The sequence below is a fragment of the Lonchura striata genome, chromosome Z (genome assembly GCF_050655825.1).
Source record: "Lonchura striata isolate lonStrDom1 chromosome Z, ASM5065582v1, whole genome shotgun sequence".
NCBI classification, from domain to species: Eukaryota; Metazoa; Chordata; class Aves; order Passeriformes; family Estrildidae; genus Lonchura; species Lonchura striata.
The window spans coordinates 45,307-64,609 of NC_140740.1; the positions used below are offsets into that span (position 1 = coordinate 45,307).

At 38.7% G+C, this 19,303-nt stretch overlaps 1 protein-coding gene across 6 annotated transcripts in view; it reads left to right on the top strand.

Annotated features, from left to right (window-relative positions):
• MELK (maternal embryonic leucine zipper kinase) overlaps window positions 1–19,303 on the top strand; it is a 34,100-nt gene that overhangs the window by 10,279 nt on the left and 4,518 nt on the right. For 2 of the 6 annotated variants that reach the window (XM_085567717.1, XM_085567718.1), the window contains exons 10-18: window positions 233–331; window positions 1,343–1,429; window positions 2,789–2,917; window positions 6,199–6,418; window positions 8,541–8,634; window positions 9,055–9,223; window positions 13,849–13,952; window positions 15,071–15,244; window positions 15,828–15,997. In XM_085567717.1, the coding sequence (XP_085423843.1) occupies window positions 233–331; window positions 1,343–1,429; window positions 2,789–2,917; window positions 6,199–6,418; window positions 8,541–8,634; window positions 9,055–9,223; window positions 13,849–13,952; window positions 15,071–15,244; window positions 15,828–15,858 (1,107 nt within the window). In that variant the 3' untranslated portion in view covers window positions 15,859–15,997. Of the gene's footprint in view, window positions 1–232; window positions 332–1,342; window positions 1,430–2,788; window positions 2,948–3,027; window positions 3,033–4,581; window positions 4,593–5,455; window positions 5,554–6,198; window positions 6,419–8,540; window positions 8,635–9,054; window positions 9,224–13,848; window positions 13,953–15,070; window positions 15,429–15,827; window positions 15,998–19,303 lie in introns of those variants that run through there. The other 4 variants (XM_085567720.1, XM_085567721.1, XM_085567722.1 and 1 more) reach the window with 3 other exon arrangements.

Sequence of the window (19,303 nt, forward strand, 5' to 3'; positions counted from 1 at the left end):
ATGAATATTGCCAATGCTGCATATCCCTGGGAGATCTGTTGTAGCTGTAGGTTCTATAACTGCTCTTCACAGCTAAGATCTTTGAGTGTGAGCTTCCTTTTGTGAAGCTCTGAAAAAGTATTGGTTTCTCGTTTCGTCCCTAACCACCCTAACATTCTGCGTGGAAGAGGCAATTGTTTCTTCCCTTTTTCTCCACAATTTAAATATCACTTTGATTTTTATGGCACACCAGGTCGACCCAAAGAAGCGGATTACAATCCAACACCTGTTAAGTCACCCTTGGCTCATGGAAGGTTTTTCTGATACTGTTCAATGGCAAAGTAAATACCCAGTAAGTACTCTGCTCAGATAGATACTAAAGCATTTCATGTAATATTTGGTGGCTTACTACCATCCTCATAGTGCATGGTATGAAATTGCTACAAGATGAACTTTGAGATGGTTGTGGTTGTTTTCTGATTCTTTTAGCGGTCAAAATATTATTAATCAGTCTTGATTTCTCTTGAGGAGATATTTAAAATGTGTTTGCCTTGTATTCTGCAGTTGAATATGCAGAATAACTGAATTCTCATCAAAAAGTGAAGTACTTTCACATATGAATGACCAGCTCCTTCCCTAGGCTGCTTGATTAGTACTTTCTTTAATGTGTAAAACACAAATAATATGAAAGTCATGCTAGATGTGGTTATGGTTTATCTTGTATGTAGTCTTCAATGAAAATTGGATTTTTCAAAAATTCCAACGAAATTAAATAAAATTTAAAATTTTTCAATTTTTATTTGGAAAATTAAAATTTCATTGAGAGAATAGTCATCCTGTCTCTCTGTCACTTGTTTTACTTGTGTGAGAGGTGAAGGCAGTATGGAGAGTAAAAAAACCAAAATCATCTGTCTGTCAGCAAAAGGTGCTGAGAAGCTCTGCATGTTGGCAGCCAAATTCCTATTGCCACCAGATGCCACTATTACCCTAGATAAAGATACTTTGACTGTGCTTGCACCATCAGTGTGAGAGGTAGAGATGGGCATGGCTCGTAGCTTTGGGTATTTATAGGCAGATTAAAGTGTACCTTCTATTCTAGTAAAAATCTTACCTGCTTTTGGGTGGCTTATTTGAATTTATAAGGCTTTGAGATTCCAGGCTGTAAAGTTGTTGAAGTTGTATGTCTTTTTCAATCTGTTTCCTGCAATATTTAGCTGTGATGCTAAATGTTTGAAATACAAGGTCTAAAATAATCATTGACTATTGACTCGGCCCACTGGGTTTCACAACAGTGTCACTGTCAGATATGGATAAGTGGGTAAATTGAAAGCCTCACACTTCAATATCCATTGTGTTGTTGCAGCTGGGACATCTTGATGAGGACTGTGTAACAGAGCTTTCTGTGTTTCATGAGCAGAGCAGGGAGACTATATTGCAATTAATAACAGAGGTAAGAAGTTTATGTCAGTAATTTACAGTAATTAACTACAGTAATAGAGTAAATAAATTTACTGTGTTATCCGACCAATACTTACATATTCCAAATGACAACATTTTACATACATTTCAGATTTAAAGAGGTCCTGCAGAACTCTAGAATCTGGCTGTAGCTTGCAACTACAAGCTACTGGTTTGGAAGTTCAAATTTGTTTATTTCTTTTTCTCCTCTAATTGTGAACTTCCTGTTTCCTAAATCTTACTGATTCCTAAATCTTACCACTATGGTAAAATCCTTCTGAATCTCTGAAAGTCAGGACTGACTTGTAGAAATTTATAGTTGAACAACAGATACCATTTTCTGGGCTAACCCTTTGCTTTGAAATTGTTCAATAAAAAGTAGAATAAGAAAAAAAAATCAACAACATCCAGGCAGTCTACAAAATACAGGGGCTTTTGGAGGTACTATTCACAGATTTTTAAAAATAGTATGTTTAGTCATTTTTGACAACAAAATATAAAAGTTGAACTGAATACTTCTGGAAGAATTGTGCAAATGTTAGCAGTAAATTGCAGGTTGTTGAAAAGACTTAGAGCATGATGTGTACTCCAGCTTTTACCTGAATCTGAAAATTCTTCATTAATACTGAATTTTCTGCTTCTTTGTACATTCTAGCAGTGACAACAGTTTTGGGTTTTTGAAAACACTTGGGTTTTCCAGGTAACTGTAGCAGAAACAGACTTTTAAAATGTGTGTTTTACTTTTAACAGATCTGTGGAGTTGATTTTCTTTGTTCTTTATTTATAGCAAATAATCAGAATAACCTGTTTACAGAGGGGAAAGTCCTTCCAAATAAGTTTGTGATATTTGCATAGTCCTTTCTTGGAAGACCTCTAATCCCTTATAAATTATTCAATCTGACTATGCTGGAAACCCATCAAAAGTGTGTCTGTGTTCCTCACACACACCGAACTGCTGAAAATTATGCAAAAAGTTAGCAGTTATGAAAGAATGGTCAGGAGTTACTTCCAAGAAATTTATACTCTTGCTGAAGTATTGGATAAACCATATTACTGGGTTTGCATTCACTTCAGTAGATACATCTTCACTCCAGCATTTCCATGCTACTGCATGAACTAGAAACTAGCTTGCAAAGAACAACTAATATAGTGTCTTTTTCTTGATTTCAGGCACGTAATGCAAATCACTTGAAGGCTGATATTACATTTATGTGTAATTAGGGTTACATATCAGGTAGAAAAAACTTGTAGAGATATGGAAATACTCAGAAGGCTGAGCTTGACTGGTACTTGCAGTGTTTCCAAAGAGGAGATTAAAATACTTTTTCTTTCTTTCTCCCTGACCCTGCAGTGGAAATATGACCACATGTCAGCAACATACCTCTTGCTTCTATCCAAGAAGGCTCGTGGCAAGCGTGTTCGTTTAAGGTTTCCGTGTCTAACAGAGCATGCCAGTTCCATGATGTCAACCGTCCTTGAGGTAAACTTGAGTTCAGCAGAACAACATCTTGTTTAAAATCCTGCTCTGCATTGACAAAGCTCTGCCTGGAGAAAATTATAGTGCTCTAAACATCAGGAAGAGACCATGAGCCTGAGTTTAGCTCAGCTGGTTAGAGCATGGTGGTAAAAACACCAAGATGGTTTTGATCCTTGTACGGCCCATTCACTTAAGAGTTGGACTTGGTGATCTTTGAGGGTCCCTTCCAACTTGGAATATTTTGTGAAGTACACAGTCGGCCAAAGTCTTGGGCATGAAAATGTTCAGTTGTCTCATTAGCGTGATTTAGTAAGACAGGCTGCTTCTCTGGATTGGCTTTGCTGGAATAGCCATCTGGGAGGATTTGATGCGTCAAGTGTCGCACAGAATCCTTTTTTATTAATGGGCTCTAATTTCCTCTTTTGTGGCCTAGATGATTCCAGATCTTGTTCTGTGATGACTAATTGCACTCTGTCACTATGTGTTTTTCTACCTTGAGGGTTGCATTTGGTAAGGAAAATCTTTTGATACCTCATGATATGTCACCTCGGCAGTGTTCTCTGAGAGTGACATAGGCACTATGGGACCTGGTGATCAAATCAGAGGGAGTCATCCCTTTGTCATCTGTTTCACTTGAGAACATAATCCTAAAGAGGAAGCTGTTTACTTTGAGTAAAGGAAATGTGTTGTTCCTGTTTTTCTGATGATTTGGATACTGAAGTAATTTTGTGTATCTTAGGGGAATTTCTATTCCTGTAGTTTGGTAGTGGCTAGAGTTGCTAAACTCCTTGCAATGTTGTATATAATATGCAAATATATGTGATGTCAGCAATATGAGTGTATTTGACAAATTCCAAAACATTCAGAGGAGTTGCAGACTTGTGTAAGTTGTTTCCCTTGAGACAAAACATCTGTGAAATGGTCTGAGTGTGTTGCTTTCAGTGTTAGAGGCAAGCACTCAGAATAAATAATTTATGTATCTGATTCAGCATGTAAATAATTTCAGTTCACCCATACAGCTTTTTTGATATAAGAATTCTAGGACTACTAGAGCTGCATAATAGATAATGAATTATAACTGTTCCTGTTAAATCATGTTCCTGCCTAATGTGATTTCCACACACTCTGATGATTAAGGTGGAGGTTCACTACGTTCAGTTCTGCTGAACTGTTAAGCTACTTCATCTCTAGTGATGTCCAAGGTAAATCGGCAAATGCTACTAATTAACATAAGCATTATGCCTTCCTAGATGATGGTGAAATTCCTGGCTACGCAATACAGCAATCCATTACACAATTAACTTGCCTATGTGTAGCTTCTGGGTGAACATCAACTGAATTTGCTGAAACACACAGCTTGCAAAGCTCTCTAACTGGACCTAATCTAATGTGAAGACAACCAAGCAAATAGAACCTTTTACTTAGCTGTTTCTGAAATTGGTGGCACAAGCTTGTATGTAATACTGCTTGATTTCAAGCAGTTTGATATAGAGGCATATTGCAAAATAGTCACCATGCCATGAATTACATCTAGAACACAATAACTGAAGCATCCTAATCAAGCATTCATATTTAATGGAATGTGATTTCAACTACACTATCAGCTTCTTGTGGTTAGCAAGCCTCTGGTAAGGGCTTTTGAATAAGGCATCATAGAAGCTCTAGAGCTTATCAGACAGTTCTCTATTCCAGTAGTAATGAGAAATCTGCTCATTGTGATATCCTTGATCATGGGGCAACAGAAACTCACCAGCAGAACATAGGTTACTAAAATGTCATCCATTCCAGCTTTTTATAACCGTGTCCATTTCAGCCAAAGACTGACAATTTAAAATGGCTGTGTACATTTTCACTATAATGGTGTGAAGTAAGTCCTTGGTAAGAGTTTCCTGTAAGTAACAAAAAGGTGTTAGAGACTAAGGATGCTTGGATATATAACTGCTTGTATGTGGTGTGAACCATGAAGGTTAGCAACCTTGGCTGAAGTTACAAATCTCTTGATTTAATAACTGGCAACTTTTGGGGAAGGCAGAGCTAGCCATCAGATAAAGGGTTCCAACTGCTAGTTCCAATCAGTGTTGTGGATTCAGTAGTCATATGTTTTGGATATATGTGTTTACCTTTATCCAGCCCCTTTTTAAGTGTTACTCCATTCTTCTCTTGGATTCTTTCCATATTATTACTAGGACTTTTGGTAAAAAGAGGTTGTGGTCCAAGCCTTCAATTCAAAGGTGCCTAGTTTTGTGAGTTGATTCTCTTCATGACACTGGTCAAGAAAGATGATTTGGCAACGGTGCTTTGAGAATAGTTTCATATCTACTTTTGATACAAATGACAAATCTACAACAACAACATTAAAGTCATATTATATAACCTAGGTTGCCATCATGGGAACTTCCATTATTAGGAACTTAGAAAGAAATCAGATTTAGACTTTAATGGCAGTCTTTTCTGATGAAATCTTACTTTTAAGTGTGCAGTGGAATCTCAACTGAGTATTTCTTTCCAGTCTGAAAAAATTGTGATATGCCGGACTGCAAGTGCCATGGGCATTTGTATTCATGGAATTTACAGATACAGCTTCACTGTTTGAAGAATGTCTAGAAAAAAATTGTATAAATACTCATGGAATGAAGCAGGTGTTTGATAGAGTGTCCTTAATCCAAAAGATCTTATTTTCATTGTACATAAAAATGACTGAATATGTAAATGTTTGGTAGATCTTGGCCTAGTGCAGTTACAAGTGGAGTAAAGGAGTGTTTTAAATATATAGCTGAACATACATTGTGCCTTCCTCTAGCTGTAGGCAATTTGACTAAAACTTGAGCTTTGATCATATAGAAAATGAGTAAATAAGGATTTTAAAACCATCAGGAAAAAAATAAGGTGCAACAAACAATGCCTCAGACCTAGGCTAAAACTGGACAAGTTTCTGAAGAAGTGCAGCCATATTGGACAAGAAAATCAAATGAACAAATTAAAATTTTACAATTAAGCCAAATGGAAATTCCTAGTTGTGTTTAGGTGAGCTGGTGAAGAATAGCCTTAAATGTGCAAGCTAAAGAATTTAGAAGAACTGGTAAAGAAGTGGCAAATTACTTGCAAACCTTATGAGCAAGTTGTAGAGGGAATCAGAAGTATTGAAGAGTTTTTAACTATTGCTCTGTACTTATGCATTGTATTATATTTTTACCCAGCTTCAGAATTTCCGTGTTTGTAATGTTCCTGAATGTGATCAGAATACAGCAAAGGATGGCTTTTTTCTTTTTTTATACCTCTTGTAGCATTCGAGGCCTGATGCCCAACCGGAGGATATGGAACTCAAACTGTCAACTCCAGTGACAAGAAAAGTGGCATCAAAGAAGCATAAAGACAAAGAGAATGTTGAGACAGTGTCAGCTTTAAGATATGAAATGCCCTTTGTGCTTCCTAAGACTCCTCTTGCAAAAAGTCAGATTGAGACAGAGGTACAAGCTGTTCCCCTTGGGGCATCTGCTTTCAAAGGTATGTAGACTGTAACTAATGAAAGTTTAGAACATATATGGTGCTTGGGAATCACTGAAATCCAAATATAAGCACAATATTTCTTCATCCAATACATTGATTTCTGAAACACTTCAATTTTTTGTCCTATGCACCACCCAGTTTCTTCTAGTACATCTGGTATGGTGTTGCAAGAGTTTTAACCATCCATCAGGGCATGTTACTTGTGTTGCTGCTACAATTATCATGTGTGAGACCCTTTTGGTATACCCTAACATGAAGCCAAGCACTGTGTTGTTAAAGCTTGCACCTTGTTCCACTTTTTCATTGAGATTGCAGTTTCCTCAACACTCTGTTTTATGTTTGTGATTATCCTGAATGAAAATAAAAGCACGATTTTAGTTAAGTCTGCTTTAATTGTTGGCTCTAAGAGAAATCTAGCTTTTGGATTTCTTATGGTTGCATATCAGCATTTTCACAGGGGCAGTCCAATACACCAGTGAAAAAGCTTCTGTTAACAACATGCAGGTCTTGCAGCTATGCAAAAGACCACAGAAATCTATAAATTATGTCAGATTTTCTGAGTTACCAGAATTTTCTGTCATCAGCCTGTCTACTCATGTACATATCCCATATGTTCATTACCATTTCATTCAATGAGTACCATTAAAGTTTTGGTGTTGATACTGTAAATGCTAACTCTGTCCTTCAAATGCCAAAGGCTCCTTGGAACAGTGTTAGCGTTCAGGAACACACATAATCACAGGATATGATTATATGCAGGTGCTTTTATTGAGAGCTCTGGGAATCAGGGGTACAGACCCAAATCTGACTCCGACATGGCTTTTGACTGAACGTATTTTATATTCTATCGTTATATAACTTAGATATTAATTATTAAACTTATATTGTTCTATTGCATACATTGACTTTATTAAAGCATGAGTTTCTCGTGATCTTTCTTAGGTCCCGACCATAGTTTCTCATGATTATTCTTATGATTAAACAGTAATTATATTTAATTACTAAACAATCATCACATCTAACAATTATATAATTTATCATGTACTAGCTACACAGGTACAGTTCTAGCAAGGTACAAGGCCTTCATGTACCTAGGGTATTTATTTTTTTTTCAGGGCCTACTAAGCTTAATTTTCCTTTTAACCCTAAATACCCATGATTTTAAAACCCTTTTACTATCAGTAGAAGACTTTCATTTCAGGTGCTAAGGAGCATTGTTCAGGAACAGTAAATGTTTGCAGGCTGATTCAAGGAATAAGGGATTTTGAACATACTGCTATTTAATGAGATCATTCATAAAGAATAGCAATACAAAAATTAGTTATGAGTTTGCCTTAAGATTATACATAACTTGTAATGTCTGACATCTGTGTATGTCTAAAAACAAAACAGATACTATCCAAAATGGGAAATGTAAAAACATTTCTTACTCATTTCTTTAGTGACATTTCTGAGGATTAAAAAAAGAAAGTTAAGTCTTTGCTGCATTGAAAGATCTTTGATTCAGGAAATAGAAAAGTGGAAGAATCCACTGGAAATTTTGAGGTTGTTTGTGTGGAGCCAGATGCAATTCTGTAGAGAGCTGAAACTTTGAACATTGAAGTTGGGTTTAATTGTGACAACTTATTTGCTGACAGTTTCCCCTTGGTGTTTTGTCCTCTGCCTTTAAAACCATGCTCTGCAAGACGCTGACTTTCTAGACTATTGTGTAGCACGTACATTGTATATTAAACATGACTATATAAACTTACACTCTTCATATAAGGGAAATGGATCATTGAAGAACACAACTACTCAATGTAGTGGATTGCTCCGTATTTATTCATGGACCAGAAGCAGAGCAAGAAAGCAATTCTAGTCTTCAAATTTCTAGTATTGAACTGCAATGGTTACTCTTAATGTTTGACTTTTAGAGCCCCAGGGAAATCAGTCACAATTTTAATTTGTAGAGTAGAGGTAGTATTAAAACATATTTTATAATTCTCAAAATATAGACCTGAGATAGAAGAGAGGGTCTGGTGTTAGAAGTAAGTTTTTAATAATAAGAAATTGTCACTGAAGAAAAGAAAATCCTTTTATGCAAAGACATACCTGGTTTGGCTTGGACATTTTCTTTCAGAGAGTCAGTTCACTGCAGTCACCCCAGTTAAGAAACCCGATAACCGAACAAATGCAGATGAATTGTCAGCAGCGGAGATTCTTCCTGAAAGAAGGTAAGTGTCCAGTTATTAGTGTACATTCCTGATTTAGAGCAGGACTACCTTAATCCATGGGCTGCCTGGGAAGCCCTGTTACAACAGCAAGCTGCTGTTCCTGTTCTTTTGGTAAAAACTTTTCTAGAACCTCTTTTTACAGCCACTGGAAAATAATGAAGGTAGAGAAAAGTTTTAAAACTATGTAACTCAATATAATCTATTTTTCATAATGTAGGTGCCTTCTTATTCCAGGTCTCCAAAGAACTGCAATTTCTAGACACATCTCTTGGTTTAAACTTCAACAGACTTTCAAACAGAAACTCCTATAATACATTGTATTTGATTCCATTTTCTTTGTTATGTCATGTCTGGTAATATTTTAGTGACATCTTTGAAAATAACAGGGAAAAATAACAGATTAATTTGTTCATGTAACAGGTGTCAGTCAGTGGAATTAGATCTTGACCTTGCACATGTGGATAGCAGCCAAAAGAAGAGAAAAGCCAAAATATTTGGAAGTCTTGAAAGAGGCCTAGATAAAGTGATCACAATGCTCACACCAAGCAAGAAAAAACGATGCACTAGAAACTGTCCAAGGAAACTTAAGGTATGGTTGCTGCAAAGGTCTTATATAAAGCAAGTATTATTAAAATATTAAGTAATTATATTAGTTATATGTTAATTATTATCTTACAGTAATTATGATTGAAAACATCCAGTAGCTTCAGAAATGGTTTTGTAAAAGATTCTGTGACCTGTCTTGCCTGAATTTTACAGTAAAGTGCTCTTACTTATTGCTCTTACTTATTACTGATAACAAGACAGTGCCCAGTTACCACATTCAGTTATCTGTTAGTCTGGGTTCAGGCAACAGATCCAGGGAGGAGTTTGGCCCTTGCTACTTATAGCCCATCTAAACCAAATGTGAAGGAAGCAGCATGGTTTGAAAGGAACCCAGCTGGCCAGTTTTTAATCATGGTATTTGTATAGACGTTGCTTTCTCCAGTAGAAGGAGAAAAGGCACAATGTGCACACAGGTTGATGGCCTGTTGTGATAAATGGGTGAATAACAAGAGACAGTTAACAGGCTGTGCTGAACTGAGGGGCTGAAATGGACATAGCTGTGGCTTCAGAACTATCCACCTACAATGGATACCACTGAGCAGGAGACGCCTTGAGCCCCTTGTGACCCACAAAAACAGTGCTCCAATTTAACTTCCATGCTCCAGCATTCAGACTGAAAACACATATGGTGCTTTAAGGGTTTTAGATGTCCACAAGCAAGGTTCCCATAAAAAGAAACATTGAGTACTTGCAGTGGGCGACTGTTAAAGGGCACAGAGACATCCATCTGCTGGCCTGATAAAGAGTCACAAGAAGTTTGCTGCCTTCCAGGTGCTAGAATCCATGATGTTGCTGAGAAGGTACCCCAACTTCTCAAAAGCATGACAGCTACCTGCTACTATGTTATCATGTGGGTAACAAATAATGCTGCAAGCCAAACAACAGACAGGATCAAGGAAGACTGTTAACACCTGGTGAGGCAGGTAAAAATATGAATGTCCAAGTCATCTTTTCATAGTGAGAGAAAAAGGGAAGCCAGAAGTAAATGTATAGTGCAGATCAACATCTGGCTTCATGGCTGTGCCATTGAGAAGGTTTTGTCTTTTATAACAATGGGTTGTACTTGGATGATTGTAGCCTGTTAAGCAGAGATGGGATGGATCCACCTGTCTAAAGCAGGCAAGAGAATCTTTGGTAGCCCCCTGGCCAATTTGGAGAGACTAACTTCAGACTGAAGGACTCAGGAGAGGGGTTCAAAATGGTGATGCTTGTGCCATTGCTTCCTTCTTGATTAGGTCATTGGTGATTAGGCCATACCAACCAATGTAGTGACAGATGTTTCTTGGCTGCCTCTCAAGATGAGGATCAAAGGGCAAACCATGCTAAGAGTGTGTGTTGCTGTTTTGATTGCTCTTACACCCACTCTGTGCAACCCAGTTGCTTGATTATGTGCATGAAATGCCTGGAGACAAACATGTATGGGGAATAAACAAGAAGTAAAAATCTATATGTGGTCACAGGGCCATGATCTCAATGCAATGGGATAGCTTATGTGACTGAAATGTTGTCAGGGATGGCCAGGTCAGTTTGATGAGGTAGTTGCTCATTATGTAAGAAAACCAACTGTAACATACTGAGCTCTACCCAGGGTCAGGTGAGTGAGGCGAGAATTTAAGGGAAAGGTGACACTGTTGCAGGTGTTCACTATAATCCACCTGATTAGAGGGAGGAAGTTGATGACACTTTCTGTGGACAGATGTCTCATGATTACAGGCCCTGGTTCTCATAGGGGACTTCGACCATCCTGATATTTGCTTGAGGGAGCAACAGAGCACAGCACACACAGTCCAGGAAGTTCTTACACATTATTAAAGACAACTTTTTGACACAAGTGGTGGAAGAGCCAACAAAAGAAAGATGTGTTGCTGGACCTTGTACTAATGAACCAGGAGGGACTGAGTGAAGATGTGAAGGCTGTAGTGACCTTCATTTTAGTAACCATGAGATAATGGAACATGGGATCTGTGTGGTGAAAACAGAGTAGCAGGACTAGAACTCTAAACTTCTAGAGAATTAACTCCAACTTCTTCAAAGATCTACTTAGAGGAATCCCATGGGATGGGGCTTCAGAAGAGAAGGGAGTCCAAGAAAGCAGGTCAGTGTTCAAGCAACACTTCCAAGCTCAAATCCAGCATATTCCTGTGACAAAGAAGTTAGGCACAGGGAGCAGGAGATCTGCATGACTGAGCAGGGAGCTTCTAGCAAACCTCAAAAGGAAGAAAGAAATTTATAAAATAGGGAAAAAGGGACAGGCCATGTAGGAAGGCTAGGAACATTGTCAGAATATGCAGGAATGCAACTAGGAAAGTTAAAGCCCACTTGGATTTGAGCCTGGCAAGGGACATCAATGAAAACAAAAATGTATTCTATAAGTACATCATCAGCAAAAGTAAGATTAGGAAAAATAGGAGAATGTTGTTGAATCGGATGGGTGTCCTGGTAATGAGAGATACAGAGAAGGAAGAATTACTGAATGCTTTCTTTGCCTGTCTTTAAGCTGGCGATCTGGCTGATCCCCTTGGAGGCTATGATGTCAGTCAGGTGGGAACTTGATAGGCTGGAAAGTTGGGCAGAGAGAAACCTAAGGAGGTTCAACAAGGGCAGCTACAGGTCCTGTGGCTGGGGAGGAATAACCCCAAGTACCAGAAGAGATTAGGAATGACCTACCAGAGTCCAACTCTGTGGAGAAGGACCTCAGGGTGCTGGTGGATGGCAAGTTGACCATGAGCTGACAGAGTGTCCTGGGGACCAGAAGGGCCAGTGGGATCCTGGAATGCATCAGGAAGAGCATGGACAAGATAGGGAGGGGATCCTGCCTCTCTGCCATGTCCAGGTGAGGCCAGATCTGGAGTGCTGTGTTCAGTCATGGGCTCCAGATTCAAGAAAGACAGGGAGTTGCTGTAGAGGGTCCAGTGGAGGCCATAAAGATGATTAATAAAAATAAACACTCTAAGCACCTGGAGAACTTGTACTTGCTAGAACTGCACCTGTACATGATAAATTATATAATTGTTAGATGTGATGATTGTTTAGTAATTAAATATAATTACTGTTTAATCATAAGAATAATCATGAGAAACTATAGTTGGGGCCTAAGAAAGATAATGAGAAACTCATGCTTTAATAAAGTCAATGTATGCAATAGAACAATATAAGTTTAATAATTAATATCTAAGTTACATAACGATAGAATATAAAATATGTTCAGCTCAAAAGCCATGTTGGAGTCAGATTTAGGTCTGTGTCCCTGATTCCCAGAGCTCTCAATAAAAGCACCTGCATATAATCATATTCCGTGATTATGTGTGTTCCGGAACACTAACAAAAGGATGGTGCCAGACTCTCTTCAGTGGTGCACAGTGACAGGCTGAGCAGCAGCGGCCATAAAATAACCTCATGTTCAACCTCAGTGTGAAGAAGAGCTTCTTTACATGGAGGGTAGCAGTGCACTGAAACAAGCTGCCCAGGGTGGTCATGGAATCTCCCACTGAGAAGACATTGTAAGCCCACCTGGATACATTCCTGTGAAACCTGCTTTAGGGGACCCTGACTTGACAAGGGGATTGGATTGTATGGTCTCCAGAGGTCCCTTCCAGCCCTAGTGATTCTGTATATATCGTTCAAATGAAACTTATATACTTCACAAGCTATGCAAAAAAAAGTTTATACTTGAATCTTTAGGCAACATGTTTGAAAAAGCTAATTACCATGAAAGAGGGCAGGTTGTTTATCAAGGTATAAGCAGTTGTGTAGAAGCCAATGTGTCCCTTCAACTGACTGGCTGTTAGGATACCTACTACCCAGAGATCTGTGTCAGTCATGCATGTTCAGGACAAGATATTGGACTACAAACCTGACCAGCCAATCAGACAGGAGTCTAGACTGTGCAAATAATCCAGGAACCTGAGCAACTGCAAGCTAGATATTCTTTCTCTTAAATGCCTTTAGTCTTCTGCCTCAGTTTCTCTTGTCTATAGTCTATGCAAAATTCCTGATGCATGTCTAGAGACACTGGACTATGGTATGGCAAGACAGTGTTACAGCAGTTATGTCAGAGAGTTGCATACATTTAAATCCAAATAAGGACCACAAGAAGCACTCTTCTACTGACTTTACATCCTCAACCTATGTTAATTTTTTCAAGCTTTTTTTCATTCTTGTCTTCTCTTGGCTGCTTCTGTGACTTTAGAAACCAGATATATGTTGGTATGTTACTATTGTCATACGCTTCTTCCCAATACCTCCAGGCATCTGCTTGTTGTTCAAGAGGTGCACAAAATTGTTATATGAAATACTAGGTGTGATTAAAACCACCTATAACGACCTATAATTTAAAAGCAGTAAGTAACCTATTTTTACATGAATAGTTGCCTGGTGCATTGCTTGCTCCTTGTTATCAGAAGTACTCTGTCTCAGCTTTCGGCCATTTCCCAGCTCTGGACCATACAGCAGGGTGATAGTTTTGGGATGTCGAAGCATTTGTCACCATTGTTATTTGTTCTGAAACTTCCTTAGTGAAAACTTTTTGCAATGTCTTCAGTTTTAGGAGATTTTTTTTTATTATTCCTTTTTTTAACAAGCTGCTTTTACTTTTAATATTACTTTTAGGCACACTGTAACATTACCACCACTCATCTGCTGAATCCAGACAAACTGTTGAATGAAATAATCATTGTTCTTTCAAAGAAGCATGTGGAATATGTTCAGAAGGGGTAAGTCTACAATATGATTAGTTCAACTTGTATTTGTCTAAATGGTTGCTAGTCCAGTTCTTAAAAAGCAAATTATTTAAACTTAGTTTCTTGAGCTTATTGTAAAATAATTTTACAGAAAGTGTACAAAGCACTAAATAAATGTGTGCAATAAAACATGCCCACATAGCACAAAACTATGTTAAGTATGCTTTAGCAGAGCTCTTTCACTAACAGGTATAAACCAATAGTAGTAGGGTAATGCTTATGAAAAAAATCACATCAGCCTGTCTCATGTGAAATTTTAAATACCAAAATTGTTTTGGGTACAGTCACATGAACAAATGGGATAATTTTGGAAAATAGTGTAGATACTTTTTAATTCTCATTCTTGGCAGTTAAAAGACATTAACCTTTAGTCAAGAGGTCAGTACATTTTAAAAGGTGTGCAGAAGCCACATACCTTTTTGTGGATTGTTTGAATTTGTACTGTTTACTAGCTACACTAAGCTACTGATTGGTTAGATTGGTTCTTACTTTTGATCAAACTGAAAGACTATTTCCTGAGCTCCCAATGCATGAAAAAAACCCATTGTGCTCACTTTTCAATATGCATTTTTCTCAAGTTCTTGAATATTTCAGTGTTAGGTATTGGTAGAACATCAGAGTTATACATCAACCTCTGATGGATTTCCAAACTCATAATATGGAAGGATGCTAGATTGCACAGCAGCACCTGCTCCCATTGTAATAATTCAAACTCTGCATTCAGTTTTCCCTATTTTTCACACCAGCTGAGCTGCAACCAACAGAGAGAAGAGTGTTCTTGTCTAGGAAAAATATAGGAACTTTCCTTCATTCCAGCTCTGAAGATAGGGGCCTTTGGCACGCAGGGGTTCTCGTGGTAGTATAGGATATTGGTGTTACATATTGGTCCTAGGGCATAATAATAATAAATACGGTGCCCTGAAACCACAGTATTTACAAAGGTCTCAGGTTACTAAATTATGGACTGTTTCACAATATTCTGAACAGCAATGGGGTATTTTATTTAAAGTGCTTCTATTAATTCAAAATAGCATTGCAAAACAAATATGAAATGGTTCAATAATTATTCTGTTTTCCCTTCTGTTTTACAGTTATACCCTGAAATGTCAAACACGGTCAGATTTTGGTAAAGTAACTATGGAGTTTGAGTTAGAAGTATGTCAGCTCACTAAGCCTGAAGCAGTGGGTATCCGGCGACAACGGCTTAAAGGAGATGCCTGGGTCTATAAGAGACTGATAGAAGACATCTTATCTAGCTGCCAAGTGTGAGTGGCAGTCTTTTATCACGATGTTTTAGAAAGGTCTTTTCAGACAAGTAATTCTTTCTCACAGTCACAGCTATATGTGAAAAATCTGTCATCTTGGATTTTTAACCATCCCTCCTTGTACATTTTCCTTCTGTATGCTTCCATTAATACTAGGTTTGTAATAAATGTTCTGCAACTACAACTTTTCTGAAGCAGAATTCTGTAAGTCCTTCCCTTGCTTACATACTTTTCACATATCTGGGTTTAAAAAGTACTGGTTTTATGTGCTGAAGCTTATTGTGGGATATCTTCAGTTACCAAGTGCATGGTGCACAGTAATAGTCATTTGCATAATTCTCTTCCTGTCTCTGCTTAAGTAGGATTTATGGAGATCATTAACTAAGTCACAGCTGTGGTTCCCAGAATTACACTTTATGTTCAATGTTGTACCAAATAGGATGGGCTTTAGTAAATGTGAAGTCAAGAGTGCTAGGATTTAAGCTGATCCCATATAAAGCATTGCACTATCTTGTTATGAAGCCTTAGTGCTACTTAACAAGCCTGTGCACTTTCTCATGCTCTTGTGTTAACGTGATGCTAGGAGGATCTCTGAAGAACACCACCACCTTTGAACTGTTCTTAATGGAGAAGGCATTTGTCAGCCAACTGTCTGCAAGGAATTCAGTGACACCTTTAAGAGAACTTAAGCACCAGAAATAGAACTAGAAATAAGCAGAACAAAGCAAGTGAAATAGAGATTTTTTGGAGTTCACTTGAGCTAACAAAATGAATGTATCATGAAAGAAACCTCTGCCATGGTACAAGGGACATAGGGAAACGTAAATCTTTGGAGCTTCCTGCATAAAAGACAATACCAGGGAAGACCAGGGAATGCAAAGAACCCAGACAAAGGCCTATCTGTTTCTGGGAAGGAAAAGAACTCAGATAAGGACACCCCCTCTGTCTTCAGTCATGTCAAGGCTAACAGACATACTCAGATAAGACCCCAAAGGACTAAAAGGACATGCGCAGAGGGGAAAAGTTCAAAAATTCAATTCCGAGGAAGACTACAATCTTCAGCCTCAGAAGACCACCAGGGACCCCCACAGGACCACCACAACAAACCACACATGCCCAGAAGGGTGTGGACCTATTTAGCATGAGAGGCGAGGACAGGCAGGGCCAGAGGTTGAATATGCATAGCAATGTATTGCATATTGAACACCTTTGTGAATAAAGATGTGGGACAGATGGCAGCTCGGGGCACAAGTTTTTGGAGAGCTATCTCACTTGTGCCTGTCGCTGACATACATACCCACTTCATAACTACATCGAGTTGTGGAGTCTATTTACTTATTCCATATATCTCTTCACAAGAACATCTAATAGTTTCCTGGGGAGTTGCTATCATATCTTAAAAACAGATCTCTCCCTATGCCTGTGCTAGGTGTTTTGTGAAGTGTTTAATTCTGCCTTTAGTTGTGCTACAGCAGAAACCACATCAGCCCAATCCCTAGCAGCAGCAGGAAGACACATGTTGAAGTCTTTCTCTATGCGATGACATTCAGTAATACCTAGACAAGTTGACAGTGTGCTGAAGCTTTTTATTAAACATGAGTTGACTGCCATTTGCTACATGTAAACCCCACGTTATTGCCCCTTAACTAAAGCCCGAGGCACATCCACCAAGGGTGGGTGAGAGGGCTGAGCATTGCTGGAAGCTTGCAATGACAGACATGAGATTTGGCTGCTAATGACAGCTGTCCGCTTGTTGTCCATAACCATTACCTCAGGAACTGGAGGGTTATTTTGTCTGCATCAAGATAGAAACATCCATCAATTTTGTTTTCAATGCTAGGTTGTCTGGTTCTGCTTTATAGACAAGTAAAGCACAGGAACATTTTTAGCAGATTTCAAGAAAAAGAAATGTTGGGAAGGAAGGAGAGCAAAGAGAGAACTGCTGCTCCTTGAAATGTTTCTGGTTAAGAACATTTTAGATGCAGAAGAGACTAGTAGGGAAAGCGGGACAACATAAACAAGGACAAATCCAGCAGAAGGATGGTAAGAGAGGTAGTAATGAGAGCCAGGGGTGGTTGGGCACATTAATTGGTAAGAGCATGATCATGTTCACTTTGGAAAGGTTATCTAATCAAGGACTTGGTCAAATGGGATACTAAGGAAAAATCAGGAAAGGGAAAGGAAAAGTCAGGAATTAAAATAGAGGGATGCAAATCTGACAGGCAGTCCTGCAAGAGGACCAGGACTTGATTATGATTCCTTTCAACTTGACACATTTTATGTCTAGTCTGTGACAGAAAGACAACAAAACAACCCTGTCAATCACAGCAAATGCAGGGTCTCTGGGGAAACTGCATCAAAACAGAACTTTGCTCCTAGTGAGGCAGGAATCTTGAAGGTCTGGGGTGTTGAGAATGCTGGTGCAATGGTGCCAGCTGATGGGGCAATGCACAGAAGTCTCAGCCCTGGTGCTGGCTTTGCCCTCCCCAACCCAGGTCTGTACATATATTCCCCAGCAAACGAGAAACTGGACTGGCAAGAAAGTGGGAAGCCTCAGGTCTGAGCAGGGATGTCCCATGGGCAGAGGGTGGGTTCTGATTTTAAGGGAGACACAGAAGCCTGGAGTGTGCCCATGGGCCGGTGGGCAGGTGCTGCATGCTTGCAGTGAGCACCACACTGAACCAGATGGTGAGAATGGGACCTGTATGGGGTCAGTGTGTCAGGGTCCAGAACAGGTTCTGGGATACCCTTGATTATGCCTGTGCTATAGGCAGCTATACTCTATCCATTAACTGCTAGTACTGAAGTGTGAATGGTGATGCCATTCCTCCTTGCCTGTGCAGGAGTTCTCATATGTAGTGTGTGACTGGCACATGAATTAAAGATTTGTGTTGGTAAAAGCAGAGCTAACCTGTTTTTCTAATAAATTGGTACTTAAAGATTCACATCTGCACTTAAATACTTTCAGTATTCCCAGCTGCAACGTTGGTTTCTGCATGCTGAAATTTGAATCTGCTAAATATCAGGTATCACTTGGAAATCAGCTAAAACTGTTGGTGGAGCAGCTGAGGGTTGTAGCTCATGTGTACCTGAAGTGCTGCAGTATCATGTGTTCTCTGATTTTCCTTGTTTTCTTGTTTCAATACAAACTTCTCCCCAAGAATTTGGCTTCTGCCTGGAATTTGATCAAAACAAAGAATGGATAGAAGAGGGAAGAGCTGTTATGAGGAGGCATATTTATAGCAGTTTTGCTAATGGATAGCATGACTTTTTTAAAATCACTAGTCATAGTCATAAAGTGCAATGGCTGAAGAATTGAAACATTTATTTGCCTTTGCATTCCTTGAGTTTTAAATTCAGGAATGACTACAGAAGTATCCTGTAATACCCCAACTCCCACTGCTCAAAAACACATTCTCTGTGTGTAACTATCTTCTCCCCTTGATGACAAAATTGATGTTGTGAAAAGACAAGAAGTAATTAGGATGTCTTGTTCATTCTTTTTAAGTTAAAGATCACTGATTTGATTCACATCGTCTTACAAGCTGTGATGTGTGAAATAAGGTTCTTCTTCATAGGCTACCATCCTGACTGTTTTTACTAATATTCCTTGCTGTAAATGCATAACATTTACTGATAGGAATAAGAAAACAGGCAAGAAATAGGAATCATGTATGCCTTTTTTTTTTTTTTTTTTAAATCAAACTGCTACAACTATATCTCTAATTTTTTTACTAACATTGCTGGAAATCTATTTCCACCTAACCTCAGTATTGCTGGCTGGGGATCTATGTACAGATCACGAATGGGACAAGACTACTGAGGAACGCGTTTTGAGTTGTTTATTTTCCAGCACCAGTCTCATTACATGGTTATGACAATGGGCAGATGCCAGCAGCTCACGTCCCCAGCAGCAGACCAAGACCTAGTCAAAGGTTTTTTGACTAATCACACAAAACAAAACCATATTGTCCAGTAGTTCTATCCAGCTACTATAAGCACACACACCTTTTGTTAAAACAATGCTTGCTTATTTCAAATATAATACTTGTTCGTAAA